The following is a 24115-nucleotide window of genomic DNA, read 5'->3' as shown; positions in this document are numbered from 1 at the left end:
GGAGCAAAGAAAGATGTAACGAATCCAAGGGGGGAGTGATGAACACACCAACTCACCAAGCTTAATTAAATAAACCCTTCAATTCAATAACAACTCATCACAGTCAGATAACTTCCTACCTAGCCTACCTATAAGATGGGAGACCTATGGGGGGGAAACCGTGGGTAACTCAGCTGTAGATGAGAGGGCGTGAGGGTGCGTCCCGAGGTAAAAATGGCGGCCTGTCCCTCGCGGCGTCCTGCTTCTCTCTCTCTCTCTCTCTCTCTCTCTGCCTGGTTGGGCCTGCTGTGCTGGAAGTAGCCAGAAGGTTCCACAGGAGACGAGACGAGAGCGGGGTGATGTTCTGAGGGTGACGATCAAAAAGTTTCAAAAGTTTATTAAGTAAGAGGGGTTACAAGAGAAGGGGTAGAGTGTACCAGGACTGGTACACTGGAAGAAAAAGCGAGGAAATATAGAAATACAGTAGGAGTTAAAAAGTTGCCGGGCGGTCCGGCCTGCTGCTGTAAAGTGATGAATGTCACAGGGCAGTACGAGATGGGTCAAGGGTGGAAACCGGAGTTCCCGGAGGAAAACCACCCATACTGCTGTGAGAGAGTGAGAAAGGGCAGGGTTACATGAATCCTTATATAATCCTTAATACATACATTAATTATACAGTCTACAGAAGGCTACAGGTAAGTACATGTGAGTGGTTACCCCTTCCCACAGCAGCACAGATGACTTCTGGGTGGAAACCGAAGCTCCCGGGGGAAAACCACCCGTGCTGCTGTGGATGAGGCCACCACGCTCCTCACCTTATAAGGTGGCAGCCATGATGACTGCGCACGCAGCCATACGTCATCTCCCTTCTCCCCCTACAGGGACTCCCTATATAAGAATTCCTAGCTACACATATGAAAGGGAAGATGAGGATTTGGACTAAATAAATACCCTAATAGTGGGTAATAATCTCACTCCAGTACTGCTACTCGGTACATGGCTTTTTCCTCAGGGAAAACAAATCCTCGTCTTCTCTTTTACAACAACAAAAAAGTAACACCCACATAACAATCCACGTAATCGCGATACACCACCGTGAGCACACATAACCATTTAGAGCTATATACAGTGTCCAGGGTATCTGTGGTATTACTGCCCTTCGTTTCAACATTTCACACTCTACAATTTTCCACTTAGTGCGAGACCTTGACGTCTCTACCGGTCCGGCAGGACCTGACCTCCCAGTTGGTGTTGCGCCACCCACTTCCCATCAGTCTAGGCGTACAGGGGCGGAGTAGAGAGGCCAACGTAGTCCTCTCCAAGGCCTTATTCTGTGGGGACTGGATTCAGGAGGCCCCTCCTCCCGAACATTCCAGCCACCCCCAACAGTGGCGGTCTCCTTCCCCAGCAGCGGGTCTGATGTAGCTGCAAAAGAAGTATAGGGCAGTCACAAGATTCCAATGTCCCTAGGGATCTATACACTTAGTATTCTTCTATAAATCTCCTCACTGGCCGTCTCTCACGAGTAGGTCTGGGCTCCTCTACCTCAATGTCTTCTTCCTCCTCATCGGAAGGCACTACAATTTCTTCCATGTCTACCACGTACCCTTCATCGGTTACATATTTTCTCACTCGATCAGCTGCTCTATGGAGTATTTTGCCATTGAACACATTTTCCACTTCATATGACACTCCATCTAAATTCACCTTTTTAACCTTATACGGTCCAATCCACTTGAGACCAATTTCTCTATCAGCTGACGAACCAAACTGTTCCCTTTTTATCCACACCAAATCATCTACCTCGACTCTTTGGTCCTTCCGGCCAATGTTCGCTCTAGCTAACCACTTCCTGCTATTTGCACGGGATGATTGTCTCACTGCCTCCAAGGCTGTATTAATGTCTATTTCATCGTCCACCTGGGGCAAAGTAGTTCCCACATAGCGAGGAGCATGGCGCCGGAAGAAAAGGAAATAGGGTTGTTCGCCAGTGGTCTCGTGTACGGCCGCATTAAGGCTCTGCTGACACTGCGAGAGGCACTCGGACCACCTGTGCGGTTGTCCTTTCCCGAGAGACGCTAGCACGGACTTCATGGTTCGATGTAACCATTCGGTGATAGAGTTCCCACATGGATGGTATGGGGTGGAAAACACCATCTCTATCCCATGCGTACGACAGAGTTCTGTCAACAATTGTGAGCGGAAGTCGCACGCATTGTCAGCTAAGAGTACCTTCGGTACCCCATAGTCTCCCAAGTAACTCTTAATAACCCTAACTACCTCCTCAGCGTGTCTGGACCGTAACTTCACCAACTTTACAAATCTTGAAAAGTGATCTATGATGGTTAATACGTATTTATAACCTCCTCTGGCTGGAGTCATTTCAGTAATATCGATACTAATTCTTTCCAAAGGTTGATTTACAGGAGGCAATTCCTGGAATGTCTTTTGTAAAGCTGGTGCAGTTTTACATTGTTGACAAATTATACATTCTCTGATAAATTTCCTTATGTCTGATCTTTGATTTGGCCAGTAAAAATATTCTTCAGCTTTTAACATGGTTTTTAGTTGTCCTAAATGTCCAGACTCTTTTCCATGGGCCAATACAATAGCTTGTTTCTTTAGTGTCTGGGGTACAACCAATAAATATAGGATGGTTCCATCTTTCTTTTGTTTGGAGTAATATAACACTCCATCGTGAACAATAAACTGATTAAAAATGACAGGGGAGTATCTGGCACGTGGTATTCTTCCTCCTAAATATTCCTTCATCTCTGTCCATCTAGGTTCAGCTATCTGAGCTTGAATGAATTCATCGGTGGTCAAACCTAGAAATTAATCTTGACCTACCACATTTACTACCTGAACAGGGCGACTCAGTTGGTCGGCCACTACATTCTTCCTGCTTGCTTCTGAGACTATACGTGGAGATTTTGTTCGTTGGCGAAAAACTGAGACTAGTGGCTGATGGTCCGTTCGAATTAAAACCCGGACACCCCATAGATAATGGTGGAATTTTCTACAGGCTAGTACTACAGCTAACGCTTCCCGATCTGTGGTTGAATATCGAGTCTCCACTGGTCTAAGCTTCTTCGAAAAATATCCTATGACATTTGGTTCTTTCCCATGATACTGCATCAACACTGCCCCTACATGTGTGGCACTACTATCCGTCTCGAGGACAAATTCTCGATTGAGATCGGCTTTTCCTAGTACTGGAGAGTGTATTAGTTTCTCCTTCAGCGTTTCAAAAGCTTTCTGGCATTCACCTGTCCAATAGAACGGCGTTCCTTTCTTTGTGAGCTCGGTTAATGGGGCCAGTATCTTGGAGCAGTTTTCAATGTGTCTTCGATAGAACGACACCATTCCTATAAACCTACGGTTCTCTTTCACGTTAGTTGGAGGTTTCATCTGTTTTACGGCCTCCACATTACTTGGGTCTGGTTTATAGCCTTCTTTGGATACAATGTGCCCGAGGAACTTTACTTGTCTCTGCCCAATGCTACACTTGGATAAATTTAGTTTAATCCCTACAGATGCTAAGTGGCTGAATAATCTATCCAATCTGTGGATTAAGGTGGTATAATCTGTAGCATGAACAATTAAATCATCCAGGTAATTCTTAACCCAGTTTTCTTTAAGCCATTTTCCAAAGGAGCTAATGCGTGGGTTCATTTGTCGGGCAAATATCGCTGGGGAACAACTTAACCCAAAAGGTAAGCGTCTAAACCTATAAAGCGAGACACCGTCACTGAACGTCGTGAGATCTCTACTCGCCGAGTCCAGTGCGATCTGATAATACGCTTCACGCATATCTAAGGTGGCGTAATAATCATTGCCTGACACACTTTCTACCAGCTCGTCAAGTTTGGGTAAAGGATGAATATCCATGGTTAGTTGTTTGTTTACTTTTCGATAGTCAAGGCAGAGTCTTTTTTCTCCATTAGGCTTATTTACTAAAACTATCGGAGATAACCATGCGGCTGTGGAATTCTCAATTATTCCCTTACCTTCTAAATCATGTAGAATCTGCTGAATAGTTTCTCTCGCTTTCTCTGGGTATCGATAGAGTGGTGTACGACAGGGTGTTGGATCGTCTACCTGAATGTGGGCTGGATCTGCTTGTATTAGTCCTAATTCGCCAGGATGTACGATAAATAATTTTTGATGTTTCTGAATGAGCCGAAATAAACTAAGCTCTTGTTCTTTCTCTAGATGTGACCAGTCTCGCGAGTCGAGAATTACTTTAAGCTTTTCCCACCGGGTTTGGTTTGTGGGCACACAATCATTTTCTGGCCCGATGGCTTCACTTATTTTAGCGATGGTCAGGGGTGAGTCTTCTATCTCTATCTGTCCCTCGTCTATTATTTCATACTTTATCAGTAAGGTTCCTGGTCGTAACACTAACCTAACTTTGGTGTTATTAATGACGGGGATGAAAACAGTGCGTGTTTCAGTCACTCGCATTATAGTTGGCAATCCATCTTGAACACAGGCATGTTTAGCCTCAATCATTATTACGGTATTAGGTTCCTCACTTACTTTTACCTCCACTAGGGTCGTTTCGTAACAGTCCACTAGTGTTTTGGTTGTTACTCTGCCGAAGCGCTGGTTATGAGAGGGAGACTGAGGTTCTTTTCTCACCATTCTGACTTTTCCATATGGTGTTTCAACGAATACTAAGGGATAAACAAGATTGTTCCAATGAATCCGCTTAGCTTGGCGATCTAGAGTGAGAGTTGACTGACCGATCGTGTTCATTCCCAACAATACGTGTGTTTTGAGATATTCATCGGGAACGACCGCTACTTGAGCAATGATGGGATGGTTACTGTTACTGGCTATTGTTACATAAGCTTGGCCCAATACTCTGATCTGCTTACCGGTGATTCCTTGCAAAGGGGGAATCTTTGAACTTTGTTTCACTGGAATTCCCATTTCATTAATTACACTGATCTTGATTAGTGAAACATCACTGCCAGTATCTAACATTGCTTCGAGTACATGGTTATTGATATCTACACTGATTACCGGAGATTGTCATAACATCCTATTCCGTGTTGTGTTTACTTTACCGGGGCACGATGGATGGCCGCGCCGACAATTGAGCCGTATACAATCATAACAGGAGCCAGGTTGTGGTCTTTTATAGCACTCGGCTATTGAGTGGTTAGTAGCTCGGCAATATGGGCAGTATTTCTCTCTTCTGCGCCATAGCTGTAATCTTTGATCTACCCTGTCTAATCTACTAGCGGGTGGTGTTAATGTGGCGGCCGGGTGGGGTGTAGTCGCCGCCGCCGCTCGCGGGGCAGTCGGTAGGTGGGCTGGGGCCGGGCTAACCGCTCGTACACTACTCTCTTTCCGAGTCATTACCACCAGTCTTTCAGTATCTAATTTGGTCAGAAACCTGGTTAACGATACTTTTTCGTCCAGGTACAGTTCTAATCTTTCCCTGCAGTCTCTCGGCATTCCTTTTATTAGTTTGCTCTTAATCAACCTGTCCTGAGACGGCACGTCATCAGCATCGGTCCTTACGGTAACCAAAGCTAGTTTACATTTCAACCTTGTCATAAACTCGATGGGGTGGTCGTCCTCCACCGAATATTTTAAATCATTCAGAGAATCAAATAACCTTTCCTCATTCTGGTCCGTGAGCTCCTTTGTAAGATATTGCTTAAATTGTGCCCAGGTTACTTCCTTCTCCACTACCGTTTGCACCAGTAAAGCTAATGGGGCTTCCACACGCATTTTAACTATCTGTTGCCTCTCTCTATTATCTATTGAGCAACTTTCCACCTGTGAGAAAAAAAAACAGCTAACCGGCCAACTCCTACTCCACTCAAGTGACGCAGTTCAAGGACGGGATGTCACGGGGCTTCATGAGGCATTTAACAGGGACACTCGCAGGCCTCTCCTGTTCTCTCTAACTTCCTGCAACAAATCGTAGACACAATCACGCAAGGCATCTACCTTCATCTCTAAGTTATTTACTGGTTCTGCACCTGACGGACTTACGCTCGTTATCTGGTTAACTACCGTATCATCTTCGGTTTTAACTACTGGTTCATTTTCCTTTTTAGGCGTCCACTCCGCCCTTAAGCTCAGAAAATCCGCCAACTCATCCATAACGAAAGAAAAAATACCTGACAACTTGTCACAAACTGAACAAAATGAAAATTGGGTGAACAGTGGCTTTCTGTTTCACCAAAACACAACTTAAATTCTCATTATAAAAACAACGTACCTTCCTGTGGAGACAAGAAGCTAATCACACCAAAATATCAAGGCATAAGAAAACAACTTATTGAAAAAAACATGCCAGAACATATGAGCCAAATGGGAAATGTAAAAAAAAAAATTACCCCTAAACTGAAAAAAAAAAAAAAAAAAATTTTGGTCTCCTCCCCTAGCTTCTCCGCGCGGATAAACTAGAGGTGGGAGGGTAGCAAGGGGGACCGACAAGGCGCCAACTCCCACCCAAAGGTAATTACTTGTGGGGGGAGTGTGGGGGCCCCCCGTGCTACCGCCGAACCACCAACAAAACATCATGGGGGAAGGGACGAACACCTAACTCTCACTGTTCCCCTTCCTATTTCCTGTCGCTGTGACTCCATACTGGCTACTCGAAACATGAGAAAAAAAAAAAAAAAAAATAAAAATAAACGGAGGAGAAACACCACTTCAATACTAAACAAGGGGGGGGATAAGCACTGATAACTCGTCTCTACGGAGAGTTACGTGGGTCGATGTGCCTACATAAAACACATCTAAACCGCTGCCACCATCTATACTGAACCTTCGTGAGGCTCAGTCTCTTGTACTGGGCCTACGTGAAGCTTAGGCCGAGTAAGGGGAGCAAAGAAAGATGTAACGAATCCAAGGGGGGAGTGATGAACACACCAAGCTTAACTAAATAGACCCTTTAATTCAATAACAACTCATCACAGTCAGATAACTTCCTACCTAGCCTACCTATAAGATGGGAGACCTATGGGGGGGAAACCGTGGGTAACTCAGCTGTAGATGAGAGGGCGTGAGGGTGCGTGTGGTGGCGTCCCGAGAGGTAAAAATGGCGGCCCGTCCCTCGCGGCGTCCTGCTTCTCTCTCTCTCTCTCTCTGCCTGGTTGGGCCTGCTGTGCTGGAAGTGGCAGAAGGTTCCACAGGAACGGTGCTCGAGACGAGAGCGGGGTGATGTTGTGAGGGTGACGCCACCACGCTCCTCAGCTTACAACGTGGCAGCCATGATGACTGCGCACGCAGCCATACGTCATCTCCTTTCTCCCCCTACAGGGACTCCCTATATAAGAATTCCTAGCTACACATATGAAAGGGAAGATGAGGATTTGGACTAAATAAATACCCTAATAGTGGGTAATAATCCCACTCCAGTACTGCTACTCGGTACATTATCATGAACCATTATTAGCACTCCTCTTCCTCCCCTTAATCCTTCCTGTCTCTCCTCTAGCTATTATATCCCTCCTCTTTAAAGTTACCATGGATCTGCTCTCTTAGTTTTGTTTCAACGATGCACATTACATTTTCTCTTTCAAATAATCCCTAACATCCAAGATACTTGATAACAACCCATCTATATTAGTATAAGTCACTCTTAATTTCTTGCCTCCTCCACTACCTCCTCTTTCTTCTGTACATACCACTTCTTTAGTCTCAAATCCAGAACCCTCCAGTAAAAATTCTTCTTCTCCATCTCTGTCCTTTTCTCTTTCTTTCCTTACCTTCACTTTTTAGCACTTTCTCCTTTTCCCTCTCCATAGGTTCATATCTCTTTTTATCCATATATCCTTGTGTTTAGTATCACCGGCCAGCTTCCCTTTCCTAGCCATAATTTCCTCTACTGCCACTTGGGATCTCATTTTCACTTTCATTGGTCTCCTACCCACTTCACTGCAGCTTCCTAGCCTGATCACTTCTTCCACCTCCTGGTCTAGTTCTTGTGTGCTGTCTTGAACTTGTTTGATAACAGTTTTGGCCAATTCTCTCTCTTCACGTTCTCTTGTGAAATTATTTGGATATTTCTTTTCATTCATCCCAAAAATCATGAAGCTTTATCTTATCCACTGTATCCCGCACCAGATCTTCTTTCTCTTTAATTGTGTGTGTGTGTGTGTGTGTGTGTGTGTGTGTGTGTGTGTGTGTGTGTGTGTGTGTGTGTGTGTATTTACCTAGTTGTATTTACCAAGTTGTATTGTATAGGGTTCGACCGGGACTCATAGTGTCCTGTCTCCATATCTCCATTTATCTAGTTTTTCTTTAAAGTTATGCACACTATGTGCTGCAGCAATTTCCTTATCCAATGCATTCCATTTTTCACTGTTCTGTGTGGAAAACTGTATTTTCCAACATCCTTCACACACTGCCTCATCCTGATCTTCTTTTCATGTCCTCTTGTCCTTCCATCTTCCGCCAACAGCGCCAGGTCTTCTTTGTCTATTTTTTCAATATCATTTACTATCTTATACATTGTTATTAGGTCCCCACGTTCTCTTCTATCCTGTAAAGGTGGCAGTCCCATTTCCTTCAGTCGTTCTTCATATGTGAGGTCCTTTAATTCCGGCACCATCTTTGTAGCAATCTTCTGTATCCTTTCCAGTTTTCTTATATCTTTTTTTAGAGCTCGGAGACCATACCACTGCTGCATATTCCAGCCTTGGGCATATCATGCTTGTGATGATTTTTTTTCATCATATCTTTATCCATGTAATGAAATGCCACTCTTATATTAGTCAACATCTTATATGATAGTCCATATATCTTGTTCATGTGTTTATCAAGGCTCAGATTTTCTTGTATGATCACTCCAAGATCTTTTTCCTCTTTTGTCTTCGTTATTTGCTCGTCCCATCAAATAGTTCCATACTGGTCTTCTCTTACTCTTTCCTAGTTCCATTATGTGACATTTCTTGGCATTAAACTCCAATTTCCACTTCTTGCTCCATTCATAAATTTTGTTTAAATCTTCCTGTAACCGTAGACAGTCCTCTCTGGTTTTGATAACTTTTAGCAACTTTGCATCATCGGAGAATAAATTCACATAGCTGTTTATCCCAATGTGAATGTTGTTTACATAAACTTGAAACATAAAGGGGGCTAACACTGACCCTTGTGGCACTCCACTAGTTACTTTACTCCAAGATGAGTATGTATCTTTGATCACAGTTCTCATTTCCTATCCTTCAAATAATCTTTTGTCAATTCGAGCAAGGTTCCACGCAGTCCTCCTATATTCTCTAGTTCCAAAGAAGTCTTCCGTTAGGGACTTTATCAAATGCCTTTTTAATGTCCAGGTATACTGTGTCTACCCATCCATCTCTGTTTTCAAGTCCTGCAATAACTCTGGAGTAGAAGCTTATTAAATTTGATACACATGACCGCCCTGTCCTAAATCCAAATTGTCTGTTCGATATGACTTGCTCCTCTTCTAGAAATTTAAACCACTTTTCTTTGATAATTATTTCACATAATTTCCCTACGACACTTGTAAGTGACACTGGTCTGTAGTTTAGTGGTTCAGTTGCCTTTCCTCCTTTAAATATCGGTATTACATTGGCTCTCTTCCACTCGTGGAACTTTTTCTTCATTCATTGAACTTTTAATTATTTCCCAAATTGGCTCCAGTACTTGCTCTTTACATTCTTTTAACACCCAGCCTGATACACCATCTGGCCCCATTGTTTTCTGACCTCCAACCTGTCCAGTAATCTTCCAATATCCTCTTTGTGCACTGCAATCTCCTTTAATCCTTGGCAATCCAATGTCCTATTAGGTTCTGTGAAATCATCATCTTCAGTGAATACCGTTTTGAAGTTCTCATTCATTATTTCACACATTTCTTTCTCTGTTTGGTATGTCTTTCCTTCTTTAATTATTTTTTCAATTGTTTCCTTATTCCTTAAACTTGTAGATAAGTTTGGGTTCATCCTTGTTTTTTATCCACTACATCTTTCTCAAACTTTCTTTCTTCCTCTCTCCTTACTCTAATATATTCATTTCTAGTATCTTTGTACTGCCGACTATTATAGTCATTTCCCTGCTTTAAAAGTTTCTTCCACGCTTTATCCTTTGCATATTTTGCTTGTAAGCATCTAGCATTGTACCAAGCATGTATTTTTTCTGAACTCTATAAACAGGAACAAACTTTTTTACTCCTTCATAGTATTTTTGTAAGAATATATCATATTTCTCTTGTACAGTCTTCCTGCACATAATATTACTCCACTCAATATCAGCAAAATAACTCCTTAATTTTTCAAAATCCGCTCTTGCATAATTTAATCTCTCTCCTTTATAGTCCTCTCTGTAACTTATCTCGTCTTCCTCCTGCATTTGTATCTCTACTGTCACATGATCACTTTTCCCCATTGGACTAAGGTATTGTATGATTGGAGGGACTCTGGTTTCTTTGTGAAGACCAAGTCAAGCAACGATGGTTCTTCTTCCCCCCTGTACCTTGTGGACTCCTCCACCCATTGGTCCATTGTATTAACCATAGTTAGCTGTAACACTTTCTCACTTCACTGCCCAGCATTTTCCATTACTTCCATCTCTCTCCAGTTTATTTTTTACAGTTAAAGTCTTCAACTAAGAGTATTCTTCTATCTCTTCTTATCATGTTATCTAGGCACTTTATCGCCTCTTTACATATCTTTATGCTCTTCTGATCCCCATGTATTAGTCTTTGGTGGAACATAAGTGACTATAATTTTCCTTTTCTTCAAATCTTTTGTTTAGATTGTTACTCCCAGTACTTCCACTTTATCCTCTTCATATTGCACATCCTCCACACATATGTTATCACGAACCATTATTAGCACTCCTCCCCCTTTATCCTTCCTGTCCTTCCTCCAGGTATTCTATGATTATAACCTTCCTCTTTAAAGTTGACATGGATCTCTTTTTTCAGTTTTGTTTCAACGATACACATTACATCTGGCTCTTTCTCTTTCAAATAATCCCTTACTTCCAATATACAGTAAGTCCTCGTTATACGGTACATATGCGTTCCTGAAAACCTTACCGCATATCGAATTTACCGTATACTGAATCCATCATAACATGTAATATTAGAGAATGCGTTCCAGCACGTCGAAAGTCACCCTACAGAAATACAAATACATGTAAATAATCATTAAAAAATATGTAAAAAAAAAAAAAAAAAGTAAAGTACTGCGCAAAAGAAATAAACAGAAAATGTTTTTTATTTACCATTCAATCGCCATGTATTCTATCAGATGATGTCCTCCCGAGGCTAAGGGACAGTAGGGATTTCAGCCCTTACTCATCTTCCGCTAAGTGGGCAGACGAGCATAAGACATCGTCGTCTGCTCTGTCGGAAGCAGAAGGAAGAAAACATGGTACCAGCAGGCTTTTAATGCGGAATGGCTTAAAAATCCTGAACTTAAAGACTGGGTGAAACCAGATCCAAATGATAAATGTGCAGCTATCTGCAGTGTGTGTGACTTTAAGTTAAAAACTGTAACAAGTCCTCTTTCATGCAACATAAAGCTTCTGCAAAGCACGTGAAAAACTACAATGCTAAGAGAAGTGCTATTGCAATTCAGTCATATCTGAAAAGAAACCAGCGGTAGACAATCTAGATGATCAAGTTTCCAAAGCAGAACTTCTGCTGGCAGGGTATGTAGCCGAACACGGAGTGCCCTTCAGGCAGATTGATCATCTGGTAGAAACCATGAACAAATGTTTCCCAAATGTGAAGTGGCTCGTAGTTTGAAAGCAAGAGAAAAAAATTCTTACTTGATGCAAGACGGCATTGTATGGTTAAGAAAACAATGGGTAGCAAAAAGCTTGCAGTGAAAAATGGTTTCTCTGATAATAGATGAATGTACTGATGTGTCAGTATCGCAAGTACTTGCGGTTGCGGTGATGGTGCGATTTTATGATGAACAAAAGTGTAAAGTTTCAGACGCACTATTGGATATTGTTGAAGTCGAAAACGGAACAGCAGAAGGACTCTATCAGTCAGTGAAAGAACTGCTAAAATGTAAAGGCATACCAATGGAAAATATTATTATTCTCCAGTGACAACTGTTCCACTATGCTGGGGCCCAACAAAGGATTTCAGGCACTACTTAAAAAGGATTGTCCATCTGTTTTCATATTGGGATGTGTCTGTCATTCATTTGTTCTGTGTTCAAGCCATGCTAGCAAACACTTTCCATCATGGCTCGAAACATTTGTAAGAAATGTATGCTGCTATTTTGCACGCTGTAGCAAGCGTCAAAATGACCTGAAAATTATCCAGGACATTGTTCATGCTAAAGCACAAAATGCTAAAATTATCAGAGACTCGTTGGCTTTCCAGATCAGAAGTCATAATGGTTTGAAGAAAGAGAATATTGAGGAAGGGCCACCTGTAGCAGGGTCAGCATCATCATCATCAACATCGAAGCCAGCCCTATGGCACAGATTTACTATGTCATTTCTGATCGCACCGATGTTGTCTTCAGCGAAGCCTGGGAAGTCATGTGCGCATTCTGGCCATACTTTATTCCACGCCAAGTTCATGGTAGACGTCTTCACTTCGTCCCAAGATGACTTGATGTTATCTAAGGCGTGCTTGATGTTATACAACTTCCACTATTCACTGATAGTGGGTTTGCCAGGCCCATCTGTGCCCTTTATCAGTTGCTGCATGGTTCACCGCTGGTAGTAGGCTTTAAATGTTTGCCATGATTACTATGAATATATTAGTGCTTACAATAAACCCTTTAATATTCCATTTATTCATCTAATTAGTAATGCATGTAAGTAACATGTAATGCAGTTAAAAGGGGAAGGGAAGAGATAAGAGATTCCAAGGGTGGTCAAGTTAAAGTTAGTACTGTGAGTGGCGGGGAGGTGTGGTGTGGATGACGTCATCACCCCTGCTCCCCCACGCTGGGCCCTCTTGGATGACATGAGCGGATACCGTATCTGCGAATTTTTCTTACCGTATATCGAATCGAGGGTAGTAATTTCCAAATACCGTAACTATGAATTTACCGGATAAAGAACTACCGTATAACGAGGACCTACTGCATTCTCTTCCCTTTCTCTCTTCTCCTCATCCTTTTCATTAAGCCTCTCTTTTCCTCCTTTTCTCTTTCTCCCTTCTCCTTCTTCACCGTGCCTCTCTTTCATTCCTTATCTTTCTTCTTGTTCCTCCTCCTCCTCCTCCTCCTCCTTGTTAAACACGCTGATGCAGAGAAACCAACCCTCCAGACACCTTCATTACCGACACAACAACATAACCACACAAAAGGAATGAGGGAGGGAAAATGAAGGAGGAAAGAAGGAAAAGGTACAGGATAGGGAGGAAAAGGTCATGGAGAAAAAAATGAAGGATAGGTTGGAGGAGAGAGAGAGAGAGAGAGAGAGAGAGAGAGAGAGAGAGAGAGAGAGAGAGAGAGAGAGAGAGAGAGAGAGAGAGAGAGAGAGAGAGAGAGAGAGAGAGAGAGAGAGAGAGAGAGAGAGAGAGAGAGAGAGAGAGAGAGAGAGAGAGAGAGAGAGAGAGAGAGAGAGAGAGAGAGAGAGAGAGAGAGAGAGAGAGAGAGAGAGAGAGAGAGAGAGAGAGAGAGATGAAAACTGAAAGGGAAAAGGTTAGAAGCACGTCATGTAGAATAGGTCTACGAAGTAAGGGTAAAGGATTGAGGTGACTTGACGCACCTCGTGGCCAAACAGAAGCAGCTGTGTCGCCTCTCACAGAACGTGTTCAAGGTACAGGAAGGAAGGAAAGGGCGTTGCTGTCTGTGGGGCGCCTGCAGGTTGTGTTGGTGAAGGTGTTTTGGGTGTAGTTGTATAGGTTTGTTTGGTTTTGCTATTCTTGTTGCTATTGGTAATGGTGCTAGTGCTGGGAGTGATGGTTGTAGTAGTAATAGGTATAGGTGAGTAATAAGGAGGCGGTGGCGCAGTGGATAAGGTGGTGAGCGTGGGATCGGCCAGACATCCACGCGTAGGTTCGAATCCCACCACCACGTACAGCCTTAATTAAACACTTTGCCATTTGTCGAGTGGTTTAAAGTTACCTACATGTCACCATGATACCCAGGTTCTAGGTGGTTACACCCAAGATGAGCTTGGGTGGTGATATGGGCCCTAATATGGGTACCACTATAAATAAAATTGCTTGCGCCACTAATGGGCGGAAGCTGAACTGCGCTTCCTATATATACACTCTTCAAGTGAGCCTACTGGCGCTATAGGCCTTAACGTAAAAAAAAAAAAAAAGGAGGAAGAATTAAGGAAAGAAAAGGAACAACATGAGAAAGTAAAAGTAGAATACAAAGAATGTAAATAGAGAGTAAGAAAATAGAAAGTAAAGTCACTTGTGGCAGAGGCGTGGTGTGAAGGAGGCCTTAGTGTTAATTGGTGGGCAGTGGTGGCGTGCTGATCAGTGGGTAGCGGCGGGCAGTGGAAGCCTCGGTTCTTGTCGGTTAGGTTAGGTCAGGTTGGTGTCGTTAGTTAGGTTAGGTTGGTTTCGTTGTTAGGTTAGGTTGGTTTCGTTGGTTAGGTTAGGTTGGTTTCGTTGTTAGGTTAGGTTGGTTTCGTTGTTAGGTTAGGTTGGTTTCGTTGTTAGGTTAGGTTGGTTTCGTTGTTAGGTTAGGTTGGTTTCGTTGTTAGGTTAGGTTGGTTTCGTTGTTAGGTTAGGTTGGTTTCGTTGTTAGGTTAGGTTGGTTTCGTTGTTAGGTTAGGTTGGTTTCGTTGTTAGGTTAGGTTGGTTTCGTTGTTAGGTTAGGTTGGTTTCGTTGTTAGGTTAGGTTGGTTTCGTTGTTAGGTTAGGTTGGTTTCGTTGTTAGGTTAGGTTGGTTTCGTTGTTAGGTTAGGTTGGTTTCGTTGTTAGGTTAGGTTGGTTTCGTTGTTAGGTTAGGTTCGTTGTTAGGTTAGGTTGGTTTCGTTGTTAGGTTAGGTTGGTTTCGTTGTTAGGTTAGGTTGGTTTCGTTGTTAGGTTAGGTTGGTTTCGTTGTTAGGTTAGGTTGGTTTCGTTGTTAGGTTAGGTTGGTTTCGTTGTTAGGTTAGGTTGGTTTCGTTGTTAGGTTAGGTTGGTTTCGTTGTTAGGTTAGGTTGGTTTCGTTGGTTAGGTTAGGTTGGTTTCGTTGTTAGGTTGTTGGTTTCGTTGTTAGGTTAGGTTGGTTTCGTTGTTAGGTTAGGTTGGTTTCGTTGTTAGGTTAGGTTGGTTTCGTTGTTAGGTTAGGTTGGTTTCGTTGTTAGGTTAGGTTGGTTTCGTTGTTAGGTTAGGTTGGTTTCGTTGTTAGGTTAGGTTGGTTTCGTTGTTAGGTTAGGTTGGTTTCGTTGGTTGGTTAGGTTGGTTTCGTTGTTAGGTTAGGTTGGTTTCGTTGTTAGGTTAGGTTGTTTCGTCGTTGTTAGGTTGGTTTCGTTGGTTAGGTTGGTTAGGTTGGTTAGGTTGTTAGGTTGTTGGTTAGGGTTTCGGTTAGGTTAGGTTGGTTTCGTTGTTAGGTTAGGTTGGTTTCGTTGTTAGGTTAGGTTGGTTTCATTGGTTAGGTTAGGTTAGGTTAGTAGAACGGCCAACCACTGCACCAACCAGGCTGGAAGGATGTCCAGCTGCTCTGCCATAAGGCTTCGCCTTCACCCTCGTACCCTGCCCCTACTGCCTGCTCTTGCCTATGTGAGGGTGCGTCAGCCTCAAAATCCTCATAATCTACACAGACCTCTTACAGGTTATCCTCAGAATATAGATTGAGCGTTATCAGAGTCCTGGCTGTCGCTTTCCAGGTCAGCATCATAGTCCAGACTGATTTCTTCTGGGTCTGTCTCAGAATCTAGGCTGGCGCTTTCCAGGTCACCCTCATAACCCAGACTCTCCACGTCCAGGTCAGCCTCAGAATCCGTGCTGTCCTGGTCCAGGGCGTCCTGGAAGTCATCCTCAGGATCCTGGCTGACCTGGTCCAAGGCGTCCTGGAAGTCATCCTCAGGATCCGTGCTGACCTGGTCCAGGGCGTCCTGGAAGTCAGCCTCGGGATGGAGGCGGGCCTGCCGGAGCACCCTCCCGAGCGGCCGGCAATGTCGCCATCCCCAACCCGCTTGCCATTGCAGAACAGCGCTGTGTAGGCCTGACTGCTTCCCTTTTTCTCACCTACGAGGCAGAAGTAGAGGGCCGCCTGGTTCCCTCTGGCGGTGCACTTGAGAGCCCGCAGAAGGTCAGCCAGGGGCATTTCCTTCTCAAAGACACGGGTGCCACCCGCAAAGCAAGTCACGGTAACTGGAGTCTCCCGTCCTTCTTCATCAGACGGTCCAGCTTGATGGTCGCCACCTGGGCGGCGGCGTGTAGCCCGTCTCCTTGCCGTGGAAGGTAAAGGCAGCCAGAAGCCGCCGCCTCTTCCAGCACCAGCAGGAGGTCCTGCTGTAGGACAGCTTGATGCCATCCACCATGCCGCAGTCGCCCTGCAGCCTGAGCCCTGAGGTCACTTTGAGTGCAGAATATTTCTGTCCCATTAATTGCTTCCTCAACTAAATTCAAATCATGTATGTCAGTGGAAAAATTCGAGGAACCCCAACTCGCCTTTACCGAGCTTGGCCCTTTTTTTCCTTCAGCGGTGCTAATCAGCTGGCAGAGAGAGAGAGAGAGAGAGAGAGAGAGAGAGAGAGAGAGAGAGAGAGAGAGAGAGAGAGAGAGAGAGAGAGAGAGAGAGAGAGAGAGAGAGAGAGAGAGAGAGAGAGAGAGAGAGAGAGAGAGAGAGAGAGAGAGAGAGAGAGAGAGAGAGAGAGAGAAGAGAAGAGAAGAGAAGAAGTAAATGAGGAAGAGGACATGGAGAAAAAGTTTAAAGAGGAGGAGGAGGAGGACGAGGAGAACGAGGAGAAGGAAATAAAGATAATAGGTTGGAGAAGATGCAATGAAGATTGCTAAAATCACGTAAAGAAGGAAAAGAGATAGGAAAATAAGAGGAAACAAGGAAAATGACAGCAAAATGTAGGAGAGAGAGAAAACAGAGAGGAAATGAGAAAATTGGATTGAGAAAGAAGAAAGAACTAAAATCAAGCAAGAATATGAAGGAAACTAACAGAGAAGGGATGGAGTAAAGAAGAAAAAGATGGAGGAGGAGGAGGAGGAGGAGGAGGAGGAGGAGGAGGAGGAGGAGGAGGAGGAGAGGAAAGAAGAAAAAGAAGATAGAAATGTTAGAGAGAGAGAAGAGAGAAGAGAGAGAGAGAGAGAGAGAGAGAGAGAGAGAGAGAGAGAGAGAGAGAGAGAGAGAGAGAGAGAGAGAGAGAGAGAGAGAGAGAGAGAGAGAGAGAGAGAGAAAAAAGATGAGAAAAAAAAAAAAGGAAAGCAAGGCAGACTACTTTTGTGTTAGTTCCTGTAACTGGAGGAAAACTGAAGGAGAGGAGAGAGAGGAAGGAAGGAAGGAAGGAAGGAAGGAAGGAAGAAAGGAAGGATGGACGGAGGGCGGAAGTAACAAATGAAGGAAACTGAGAACAAAATACATGATGTTTGAGTCTTTACATGGAGGAGGAGGAGGAGGAGGAGGAAGAGTGACTTCTTGAATGATAGAGTGAAAGGATGGAAGGAGAGAGAGAGAGAGAGAGAGAGAGAGAGAGAGAGAGAGAGAGAGAGAGAGAGAGAGAGAGAGAGAGAGAGAGAGAGAGAGAGAGAGAAGTGTTTTAATGGAAGGAAGGAGGAGAAACGTAAGAGTGTATAAAGATGACGAATGAAGTAGAGGAGGAGACAAATGGAGACAATGTAGGAGGAAAGGAGGAAGGTCGATGCTTCCGCTGTAAAAGGCAAAGGAGGAGAGAAGAATGGAAGGAAGTAAAGAAGGAAGGAAGAAATGTACAGAAAACGAAGTAAGGAAAGATGAAAACAATGAAGAAATTAATGTACTGTCTTCCGCTGTAAAAGGCAAAGGAGGAGAAAGAATGGAAGGAAGTAAAGAAGAAGAAGAAGGAAAACGAAGTAAGGAAAGATGAAAACAAGGAAGTACTGTCTTAGAAAGAAAGGGAAGAAAGAGAGAAGGAAGGAAGAACGAAGGAAGGAAGTAATTAAGGAAGAAGGAAAAGAAAAGCAATGAGGAGGGGAGGAAGGAAAATTGGAAGCAGTGAAATAAGGAAGGAAGATAAATAAAGAGAAAATGGAAGAAAAATACAAAAATAAAGAAGGACAGAAAAAACAAAGAGCAAAGGAAGGAGAAAGGAGTGAGTGACAAAGGAAGATTATAGGAAGGATAAAGTAAAGAAAGTTTTCCTCTTCTCTTCTCCTGCCTCCTCTTCCAATTACGTACTTGATAACAAACCATCTATGTTAGTATAAGTCACTCTTAATTTATTACTTCCTCCACGACCTCCTCTTTTTCTTAGATACCACTTCTTTAGTCTCATATCCAGAACCCTCCAGTAAAAATTCTTCTCTATTTCTGTCCTTTTCTCGTTTTTTTTCCTTAGCTTCACTTAGCAATTTCTCCTTTTCCCTTTCCTCTATGTTCATATCTCTTTTCATCCATATTTCCTTGTGATTGATATCATCGGCCAGCTTCCTTTTCTAGCCATATTTTTTCTACGGCCACTTGAGATCTCATTTTCACCTTCATTGGTCTCTTTCCTCTTTCACTGTACCTTCCTCTACCTCCTGCTCAAATTCTTGTGTGCTGTTCTTGTACTCGTTTGATAACTGTTTTGGCCATTTCCTTTCTTCATGTTCTCTTGTGAATTTATTTGGATTTTTCTTTTACTCATCCTATAAATCACAAAGCTTTTTCTTGTCCACTGCATCTCGCACTAAATCTTCCTTCTCCTTGATAGCCTCTATTATAGCGACTTTGGTGTTCTCCTGAATTTGCCTCCTTACCACTTCTGAAAATTTGACTTTTCCTCTTCTTGCTCTTGTTTCCATTCATTTCTTAATTCTTTCAACTTGTTATCACCTAGACCACCTTCTACCCTGTCTGTAATCCCGTGCTGCACTTTATCCTGCAAGTTCTTTAGAGAACTTTCATAATTTTGACATGTTGTTTTAAGAACGTCATTTTGCTTCCTTATTTCTACAATCTCCTCTTTCAATTCTTGGTTTATTTCACTTACTTTCTCACATTCAGTTACTCTTGGTTTCAGGGCTGTGTTTTCTGCAAGCAGTCGGTCTTGTTTATCCATAAGACTGGTTATCACCTCCTTCATGTTTCTTAATTCCCTTTCTACATAAACAAGTCTTCTCATATTACTTCGTTCATCCCGGAAACCCGCGAAATCCTTATCCATACTATCATCAGTCAGTTTTCTTAAACCTATAGGGGTTTCTATAATGCGTTGGTTCCCACTCGCCGTATGTTTTGGTTCTGTCGTGCGCCTGGCAGCGCTACTTGGTTCCATCTCTCTCTCTCGTTGTTCATTAATTATCTATATGTGGTCTAACACTTATTTCCTTTGGAGATAGGAGAACCTATGGCCCCCTCTCCCCCTATACATACATCTAGGCCTGTGGTCTAACTCCTTTTGAAGTAATCTCAGCGAGCTGCTCAGATGCGTGCGTCCTGCTCGACGGCTCCGCGCGTGTAATTCACCTTTTGATCTGCTGCAGTCTCTGACGAGACAGCCAGACGTTACCCTACGGAACGAGCTCAGAGCTCATTGTTTCCGATCTTCGGATAGGCCTGAGACCAGGCACACACCACACACCGGGACAACAAGGTCACAACTCCTCGATTTACATCCCGTACCTACTCACTGCTAGGTGAACAGGGGCTACACGTCAAAGGAGACATACCCAAATATCTCCACCCGGCCGGGGAATCGAACCCCGGTCCTCTGGCTTGTGAAGCCAGCGCTCTAACCACTGAGCTACCGGGCCGTGTGTGTGTGTGTGTGTGTGTGTGTGTGTGTGTGTGTGTGTGTGTGTGTGTGTGTTTGTGTGTGTATGTGTGTGTGTGTGTTTACCTAGTTGTGTTTTACAGGAAAAGAGCCATGCTCGTGCTATCCTGTCTCCATATCTGTCCAGTTTAGCCTTAAAGTCAGGAATATTTCTTGCTTGAACCACTGTTTTATCCAAGTTGTTCCATGTTGCTATGCTTCTGTTTGGAAAACTATACATTTCTTAAAGTCTCTTCTACATACGGTCTTATTATTATTTATTATTTTTTTTTTTATGTTATGGCCTATAGCACCTGTAGGCATACTTGAAGAGTATATGTGGGAAGCGCTGTTCTACTTCCACCCATTAGTGGCGCAGGCAATTTTATTCGTAGTGGTACCCATATTAAGGCCCATATCACCACCCAAGCACATCTTTGGTGTGACCACCTCGAACCTGAGTATCACGGTGACATGTAGGTAACTTTAAACCACTCGACAAATGGCATAGCTTCAAAGTGATATATGGTGGGATTCGAATCTATGCGTGGATGTCTGCCCGATTCTGTGCTCACCACCTCATCCACTACGCCACAGCCTCCACCTCCTCTACCACATCATGATACACGTTAGACACATCAAAAGCTTTTGACAGTCTGGCATAAAGCTTTGATTTCTATCCTTCTCTCTGCAACTTTATCTCAAGTTTCTTTTCCGACCGCTCTATTACTGCTGTGGTAGACGGCTACTGTTCTTCTCCTAAACCTATTAATAGTGGTGTTCCTCAGGGTTCTGTCCTGTCACTCACTCTCTTTCTATTACTCATTAATGATCTTCTTAACCAAACTTCTTGCCCTATCCACTCCTACGCTGATGATACCACCCTACATCTTTCCACGTTCTTTCAGAGACGTCCAACCCTTCAGGAAGTCAACAGATCACGCGGGGACGCCACGGAACGCCTGACTTCCGATCTTTCTAAGTATTCCGATTGGGGCAGAGAAAATATAGTAGTTTTCAATGCCTCAAAAAACTCAATTCTTCCATCTATCAACTCGACATAACCTTCCAGACAACTATCCCCCTCTTCTTCAATGACACTCAACTGTCTCCCTCTTCCACAATGAATATCCTCGGTCTGTCCTTTGCTCATAATCTTAACTGGAAACTTCACATCTCATCTCTTGCTAAAACAGCTTCTATGAAGTTAGGTGTTCTGAGGCGTCTCCGACAGTTTTTCTCGCCCCTCCAACTGCTTACTCTGTATAAGGGCCTTATCCGTCCCTGTATGGAGTACTCTTCGCATGTTTGGGGGGGTTCCAGTCACACAGCTTTGCTTGATAGGGTGGAATCGAAAGCTTTTCGTCTCATCAACTCCCCTCCTCTCACTAACTGTCTTCAGTCTCTTTCTCACCGCCGAAATGTTGCATCCCTTTCTGTCTTTTATCGCTATTTTCATGGTAACTGTTCTACTGATCTTGCTAACTGCATGCCTCCCTTCTCCTGTGGCCTCGCTGCACAAGGCTTTCTTCTTCCTCTCATCCCTATTCTATCCAACTCTCTAATGCAAGAGTTAACCAGTACTCTCAGTCATTCATTCCTTTCACTGGTAAACTCTGGAACTCCCTCCCTGCATCTGTATTTCCGAATTCCTACAACTTGTCTTCTTTCAAGAGGGAGGTATCGAGGCATTTGCTCCCCTAATTCTGGCTGACGGTTTTGGCACTTTTTGCACTTTTTAGAGAGCCAGCACTCAAGTGGGCCTTTTTTAACTTCCTTTTTTTTGCCCTTGGCTGGCCCTCTTCCCTACGTAAAAAAGAAAAAAAAAACTATGAATGAACATTACTGGGGCCAGAACTGTTTCCTGTGGAACTCCACTAATAACTCTACACCATTTTGATTCTTCACCCTTTATCACTGTTCTCATTTTTCTGTCTTTTAAGAAGTTTGTTATTCAGTCCAATATATACAGAAAACCCCCACACTTGGCGAATCTCAGCTTAGTGAAATTCACTTTTGGCGGTAGGGTGGCCACAGACCACCGAGTGCACGCTTGGCGATTTGAATTAAAACTTGGCGGTCCCCTGGCGGCCGCACGGCGAACCACGCGGCTCTCCGGTGACGTCAGACCTCTCTCTAAACTTATCAGAACGCAAAGTGAGAGCCCCTTCAGCCATTTTGTTTGTCCTGTCCTCTGTTCTGCTAGCATGGGAACTAATTCTGGCAATTTACCTCCAACAAGGCCTCTACCAGCGAAACAGGTGGTACCGGTGGGGGTAAGGACAATGGTGGTGGCGGCAAGGATGAAAGTGAGCGAGAGAAACGGGTGGAAAAACGGGAGTTATAACTTTTATATCATGTCTTATTAGCTTTATTTATTGTTTATTGGTCTGTTTTGTACATGTGTTCTATTATGTGAAGGCAAAAGATTTTATTTCAGCTCGAAAAAAGGTATTTTAGGGGTCAAAAGAGGGATTTTGGCAATGACCAAAGACTGATTGAGGCATTTTTTTTAGGTAATTTATATGGTATAAAGAACTCGTGCTTGGCGAAATTCGCATTTGGAGGTAGTTTCGCCAGACTAATTAATTTGCCAAGTGCGGGGGCTTAATGTAATTTTCCCTGTAAGCCAGCTATGTTTTTAATTTTCCATAGTAATCTCTGATGTGGTACTTTATCAAAACCGTGTGTGTGTGTGTGTGTGTGTGTGTGTGTGTGTGTGTGTGTGTGTGTGTGAATTATACAAGTGTGTGGAGGTGAACATTCCAGCACTCACCTGATACCTGTTGATGATGCCGTGGGCAAGGTGTGGGGGCAGTGGTCGCCAGTGAAGGGTGAGGGCATATGTGTCCTGCCCCACTCTGGCGGCCCACCACCTTGAGAGCACTGGCCACCCTGCAGGCACTGCCAACACCAGGAACAGAGCTAAGTGATGCATCTCTCATTATACTGAAGAAATTCTAATGATAATGTCTCTAAAGAATTTCCTTGATTAGAGGAGCTATTAATTTACAACCATTAAGTACTCTAATCAAACAAGCAAGCAACCTTGAATATATTTCAGTTAACAGACAAGGCAAGTATTTTCTTTCTCTTAACACCATACCTTTGTTCACTTGAAAACTTTTATATATATGTGGGATGCTGGCCAAGGGAACAAAAACAAAACCCAAAAGAAAAAAAGCATCCTCTACTGAGGTGCCAGCCCTAACACAGGTGAGGCCATGTGCCCAAAAGCTCACCATCCTGTGGTGTTGTAAAGACTGCATGTTGGAAGGCACACCCAGCACACCCTTGTAGTGAGGCAGGAGCAGGAACCAGTAGGAAGTGAAGGGATGGAGCCCCACCACCTGGAAGGAGGACCTGGCCAGGACAAGGGTGTGGCCCATCACTCTCAGGTTGGAACAGGTGGGTGGCAGTGGGAAGTCATCACCTCCCTCCTCCCCTACAGTGGTGTTGGAGGATGTAGTGCTTCTCCCAGACTCATTTTCTGCACAAATGAAACAGAGGTCAAGTGTCAGCAGTGTAACATTAGCAAGGATTTGCATAATAGTAGTTCCTATTGAATATCTAAAGTAAAGAGAGAAAAGAAACTTGATTGGGATTCCTGTATTATGAAAAGAAATGATGGACGTTGCAGAGAGCATAGGAGTGTTAAGTGAGCAATCCTGGTACACTTGCTTCCCCTGCAGCCACTCCTCACCTAAGAGGATGTGCTCAACGTTCTCCTCTGCCAGTGAGGTGTGGGGCCCTCCTCCACTGTCAGGCCACTCCGCATGCTCTGAAGTGGACGACTCCCTTTGCTCCAGGGTGTGGGTGGTGGGGCCGGGCTCGTGGTTGTGGCTGTGGTGGGAGTGTGGATGGTGCAGGAGGGAAATGTCGTGGGTCTGGAGCTGTTGTTGTATCCGAGGATGGATGAAGCCACTGCCTCGTTCACACCCCAGCACATAGATCCCCTCGATGTGCTTGGACCGGTGGATCTGGTGGGCAGGTGCAGGACTCTGACATGATCAGCAGGCGGGTTTATTTGTCTATCTTTTTATCTGCTTATCCATTCATCTATCAATCTATCAAACAGTACTCACCAATCTCCAGGTAACAGTGGCACTAGTTGGGGTGGAGGAGGACGGGAAGCCTTGCTCCAGAGTGGGTGTGAGCAGTGCAGCTCGTGCCTCTACCTCATCAACGCCAACCATCCCGACGGAGACAGTGCCCCTTGCCACGCCACCACCCACCACCCGAACTGGCATCACCACACCGCCCACCTGCGCCAAAATTAGTGGTATGACTCTCAGGAGGAGGGAGAATAAGAGACAGTGGTAAGAGC

The 24115-nt window shown here is 43.9% G+C and overlaps 2 protein-coding genes across 2 annotated transcripts in view; both read right to left on the bottom strand.

Annotated features, from left to right (window-relative positions):
* LOC123513131 overlaps positions 1 to 24108 on the bottom strand; it is a 40219-nt gene extending 16111 nt beyond the window's left edge. The window contains 5 exon segments of the mRNA XM_045270025.1: positions 22565 to 22692; positions 23031 to 23054; positions 23057 to 23278; positions 23492 to 23789; positions 23874 to 24108. Coding sequence (XP_045125960.1) covers positions 22565 to 22692; positions 23031 to 23054; positions 23057 to 23278; positions 23492 to 23789; positions 23874 to 24038 — 837 coding nt within the window. The 5' untranslated portion in view covers positions 24039 to 24108.
* On the bottom strand, positions 129 to 5785 carry LOC123513132. Its single transcript, XM_045270026.1, has 2 exons — positions 3990 to 5785; positions 129 to 1404 (listed from the first exon to the last, which is right to left on the bottom strand). The coding sequence occupies exons 1-2, from the start codon at positions 4969 to 4971 to the stop codon at positions 1250 to 1252; spliced, it is 1137 nt and encodes a 378-aa protein (XP_045125961.1). The 5' UTR covers positions 4972 to 5785; the 3' UTR covers positions 129 to 1249.
* Positions 24109 to 24115: the final 7 nt, after the last annotated feature.

This window comes from Portunus trituberculatus, chromosome 35 (assembly GCF_017591435.1).
Source record: "Portunus trituberculatus isolate SZX2019 chromosome 35, ASM1759143v1, whole genome shotgun sequence".
NCBI lineage: Eukaryota > Metazoa > Arthropoda > Malacostraca > Decapoda > Portunidae > Portunus > Portunus trituberculatus.
Note: the sequence above shows the minus strand (reverse complement) of the source record. Positions and strands in the feature narration are given on the sequence as shown.

What these genes read in the sequence shown, in the direction of transcription:
- LOC123513132 (XM_045270026.1), bottom strand. Translation starts at nt 4,971, where the DNA reads ATGTTAGATACTGGCAGTGATGTTTCACTAATCAAGATCAGTGTAATT. An exon ending in GATTCTACATGATTTAGAAG is followed by an intron (nt 1,405 to 3,989) that starts GTAAGGGAATAA and finishes CTTCTTTTGCAG; the next exon opens with CTACATCAGACCCGCTGCTG.